At 61.4% G+C, this 4,471-nt stretch overlaps 1 protein-coding gene across 1 annotated transcript; it reads right to left on the minus strand.

The window, feature by feature from the left end:
• KRT15 (keratin 15) lies at positions 1-4,350 on the minus strand. The gene is made up of 8 exons (XM_086687300.1): positions 3,778-4,350; positions 2,813-2,895; positions 2,516-2,672; positions 1,870-2,031; positions 1,658-1,783; positions 1,243-1,463; positions 909-934; positions 1-355 (listed from the first exon to the last, which is right to left on the minus strand). Exons 1-8 carry the CDS (start codon positions 4,294-4,296, stop codon positions 264-266), a joined length of 1,386 nt encoding a protein of 461 aa, XP_086543426.1. The 5' UTR covers positions 4,297-4,350; the 3' UTR covers positions 1-263.
• Positions 4,351-4,471: the final 121 nt, after the last annotated feature.

The following is a 4,471-nucleotide window of genomic DNA, read 5'->3' on the forward strand; positions in this document are numbered from 1 at the left end:
TATTTGCAAAAGGAAAAGCAATTCTTTATTGCATGGGCAGACGTGGTACGATCCAGCTCGTTACACAATACAGCTACTTCTTGCCTGTCCCTGTTCTAGAGCAGGTGGGGAGAGGGAGGGGGAGGATGCCGAGTGCCCAACAGGGAGAGCCGGACCCTCTGAAAGCAGGGACTGGGGTTTGCTCTTCTGGCCCCTCTGGGCGGTCCTCCATCCAGCCTGGGGAGGGTGGGGGTGGTCAGGGAGGTCTCTCCTGCGCCAGGCACTCAGACCTCTCTCTTGTGAGAAGAAACCACCTTCCCGTCCACTGTCTCCTCGACGTTGATGCGAACTTTGCCGCCACCACCTCCCAGGGATGCTGTAGAAAGAAGGAGCAAGCTTGAGAGTGGCGGGGGGGGGGGGTACCCTCGCTGTTCGCCCTCCCAAGGCAGCCAGGACCTTGGCTGAGCTCGGGGAGAACCAGACAGCACCCCTGAGAATGGCCGCTGGCCAATCCCTCGAGAGTGGCCAGGAGGTCTGGCGGTGAACCACTCATCACGGAGGCAGGCAGCGGCAGTTCGCGCCCCACAGTGAGCAAGAAAGTCAGGGTGAACAGGTAGTAACTGGGGGCTTCTTCCCATAAGTGCAGGAAGGTGGGGCCTGGCGGAAGCTATGCCCTGGACAAAGCCTGCTCAACCCGGAAGGTTCTCAATAAATCTTCAGCCCTGACTCTACTGGGGCTGATGGAGGATCCCCCGGGGAAGAGGTATCACCTGAAATGGGTGTGTTCCTGCCCCACTGGCATGTTTGGCCTCCTCCTGCCTCTTTCCTGGTGGAAACCCCATGCCAAGGGGAACGGTGGCTTCAACAGCCGCCTTGCCCGCCCCCCCCCCAACCCCCCGCCCCATGCGGGAAGAGTTAAGCCTTCTTACCTTCTCTGGTGCCAAAGCCAGCCATCCTGAAAGAGAGGGGAAGCAGATGTAAGGGGAGGGCATGAGCCCAGGTCTCCCTAAGGGAGCCCCGGTGTCTGGCTAAGCAATCCTCTCCAGCGGCCCCCACCCCCACCACCTGCACATCTGACTTCTCTAGAGGCTGGCACGTCCTGAGAACCTGTTCAGACCTGCCACCCCCAAGCAGACAGATTCTGATCTACACTAACACCCCATCTGTTTCCTTTTCCCTGTCCCACTGCTGTCCCCCGAAGACTCTCCACCCCAACCCCAACCGGCCCCTCTCTCAGGCTTCCCCCTGCACCCTGGCCCCTGCCTGGTGTCCTGGCCTTCCAGCAGGCTGCGGTAGGTGGCGATCTCCTGCTCCAGCCGCGTCTTGATGTCCAGCAGCGTCCTGTACTCCTGGTCCTGGCACTCCATCTCGCTGCGGAGCTCGCTCAGCTGGGCCTCCAGGCCGCCGATGAGCCCCTGGATCTGCTGCAGCTGCGTGGCATAGCGGCACTCCGTCTCTGCCAGCGAGCTCTCCAGCCCGGCTTTCTGGAGGGGGGTGGTCAACGGACCCCACATCAGGCCAGGAAGGAAGATGCCGCGGTCATGCAGACGGGTGTTGAACAGAGTGCAGAGAACCCCCTGGGAGGAGGCTTGGGAACCCCGAGACTTAATGAGCCACGGACGGTGGCAAAGGCCCAGCTGCGCTGGGCTGTGGCCGGGTGGGGGGTCGGAGGCCCTACCATGCTGAGCTGGGACTGCAGCTCGATCTCCAGGCCCTGCAAAGTGCGTCTCAGGTCCGTGATCTCTGTCTTGCTGGTCTGGATCATCTCTGTGTTGGAGGCCACCTCTTTGTTCAGCTCCTCCGTCTGTAGGCCACGCACAAGACCAGTGAGGCCCACAGGCACCCTGGGAGACGTGGGGAGCTGAGGCGGGGCCGTGAGCTCAGGCCCACCTTGCTGAAGAACCAGGCCTCGGCGTCCCGGCGGTTCTTCTCGGCCATGGCCTCATACTGTTCCCTCATCTCGGCCAGCACGCGGGTCAGGTCCACGCCCGGGGCCGCGTCCATCTCCACGTTGACCTGGCCGGCCAGCTGGCTGCTGAACTCCTTCATCTCCTGCGGAGTGGGTGGGGCCCGTTTAGGGACGGAGGGCAGAAGAGGGGGCAGAGAGCGGGCTCCCACATGCCAATCCCGGCTTCGTGCCTGACTCGCGACATGCCCTTCGCCCTCCTGCATACCCACCCCCCAGCCTCTGTTTCCCAGTGAGCGTGAAGAGGTTTGAGCACATGGGCCTCTTGGCTCTGAGGGTCTCTCTTCCTTGCTAGGTCCTACGGGAGGACTCAAGACAGCAGGGCCCTTGTCTGAGCTCATGAAACAAATCAGGACAGCGGGTCCCACTGACCACCTGGCCTGGCTATGGATCCAAGAAGGAAAGGGATCTGGGTTCCCAAAGGACAGTACCCCTTGCTCTCCGTGGCGACACACCCTGTTTTTGGTGGAGGGGAGCATATCTGAACCGCCAAGCCCTTCGGTCAACGATGAGAAGGTGTCCATGATCCCACTCTGCCCCCCGCCACCAGCAGCCCCTGCCGGCCCCCACCTCCTCGTGGTTCTTCTTCAGGAAGGCCAGCTCCTCGTTCAGGCTCTCGATCTGCATCTCCAGGTCGGTCTTGGTCAGGGTCAGCTCATCCAGCACCCTGCGCAGGCCGTTGGTGTCGGCCTCCACGCTCTGGCGCAGGGCCAGCTCGTTCTCATACCTGGGAACACAGAGGGAGCCCAGAGTAAGGAAGTGGGCTGTGGGCTGTTGGAGTAGGGGTGCGGGCTGTTGGAGCTGGAAGAGGGAGAGAAGGCCAAGAAAGGGGGTGAATCTGGAGGGGAGAGAGAGGCAGGAGCGTACTTGAGTCTGAAGTCATCTGCCGCCAGCCTGGCATTGTCGATCTCCAGGATGACCCGGGAGTTGTCGATCTTGGCCCCCAGGATCTGCAGGAGGCAGGGAGTTGGTATCTGGAGTACTGTTTTCTCTTCCCTACTGCTCTCCCCGCCCTGCACCCCAGGTCAGACGCCTTACTGACAGTCTCCCTTCTGACACGAGCAACAGAGGCCTGTAGCCTCCCCGGGGCAGAGTTCAGCCTCACCTCGAGTGCCCATACTTGGTGTGAGCCCACACCACCCTTCCTGCCTCCAGGGCATGAAAAACCAAGGAGCCAGGAGTGCCTGGACTCCCCTGTGGGAAGTGCCTGGCCAGGAGTTGGGTGCGGTGGGGTTCAGCAGCCTTCTCGGGAATATTCTGCCAGCCTCCCCTGGTCACTGGCCTCCTGCACACTTGACACAGCCATGGACCCACAGAACATTCCACAGCCAGTAGGACCCTGGAGGGCAGGGCAGGAAGGCACGCTACAGCTGAGGAAACCAGTCCAGGTAAGTAGAGAGGGTGAGTAAGTAACTGGCAGAACACATAAGGAGTTCCAGGTCTCCTAAGTCCCAATAGAGCTTTTTCGCACCAAAGACCTCCTCAAAGGGTGAGGGAGGTGGTCCTGGCATTCAAGGCTCCTGAAGCTACCCTTAACTGTTCCTGCAAAAGAAGCAAAAGGGAGCTTTATGCAGACCCCTGCTTGGTGTGTGTAACTGCCCCCACCTCGGACCCTCCCCCGACCAGAGTTCCTGAGCATTATTCTCACTGCCAAGTTGAGCGGATGTATGCTGGCCTCCGCACCTGGAAAGCATTCCCTGCTCTCCAAGTTATACACCGACAGTCGTTGCCTGGGCAGGAAAAGGATTTCCTTGAGGCAGCAAGAAAGATGATGGAGATGTATGCAGGGCGCCAGCCACCTGCTCCCCTCTCTCTAATGCTGGAGGACTCACCTTGTCCCGCAGGTCCTCGATGATCTTGTAGAAGTGGCTGTAGTCCCGCTCCGGGCTGCTGGGGCTCTGCTTCTGGTACCAGTCCCGGATCTTCACCTCCAGGTCGGCGTTGGCCTCCTCCAGGGCGCGCACCTTGTCCAGGTAGGAGGCCAGCCGGTCGTTGAGGTTCTGCATGGTGAGCTTCTCGTTGCCGGAGAGGAGGCCGCCGTCGCCGCCACCAAAGTCACCAAAGCCAGCGCCAAAACCCCCACCAAAGCCACCTCCAAGGCCACCTCCGAAGCCTCCGCCCAAACCACTACCAGCCCCTGCACCGAAGCCGCAGCTCATGCCGCCGCCGCCGTAGCCCCCTCCGGACCCCGAGGAGACAAACCTAGCAGAAGAAGCCGAGATACTGCGGCCTCCACCGCCCCCATAGAGACTCCCCCCACCAAAGCCGCCTCCCCCGGCCCAGAGGGAACCCCCTCTGGTAGAGGCACCCCCAAAGGTGGAGGAAGAAGTCTGCAGAAATGTGGTGCTCATGGCCGGGCAGCGGGTGAGTCCTCAGCAGGCTGGAGCCGCAGGCTTGGGCTGGAAGCAGGGCCCCAGGAATGTCTCCCCCCAGCCCGCGGCTCCTTATATACCCCTCCGAGTTGTTGTGGGACCTCGTCTCCTCCCCCAAAAGGAAGCCAACTCCTGTGTTCAAACACAGCCGCCT

This window comes from Puma concolor, chromosome E1 (genome assembly GCF_028749965.1).
Source record: "Puma concolor isolate L17-30 chromosome E1, mPumCon1.1.hap2, whole genome shotgun sequence".
Taxonomy (NCBI): domain Eukaryota; kingdom Metazoa; phylum Chordata; class Mammalia; order Carnivora; family Felidae; genus Puma; species Puma concolor.

Coding starts and splice junctions, on each gene's coding strand:
- KRT15 (XM_086687300.1), bottom strand. CDS start 4,296: ATGAGCACCACATTTCTGCAGACTTCTTCCTCCACCTTTGGGGGTGCC. Junction 1,784..1,869: donor AGGCCTGGTTCTTCAGCAAG/GTGGGCCTGAGC, acceptor CGTGGCCTACAG/ACGGAGGAGCTGAACAAAGA. Junction 1,464..1,657: donor TGCAGTCCCAGCTCAGCATG/GTAGGGCCTCCG, acceptor ACCCCCCTCCAG/AAAGCCGGGCTGGAGAGCTC.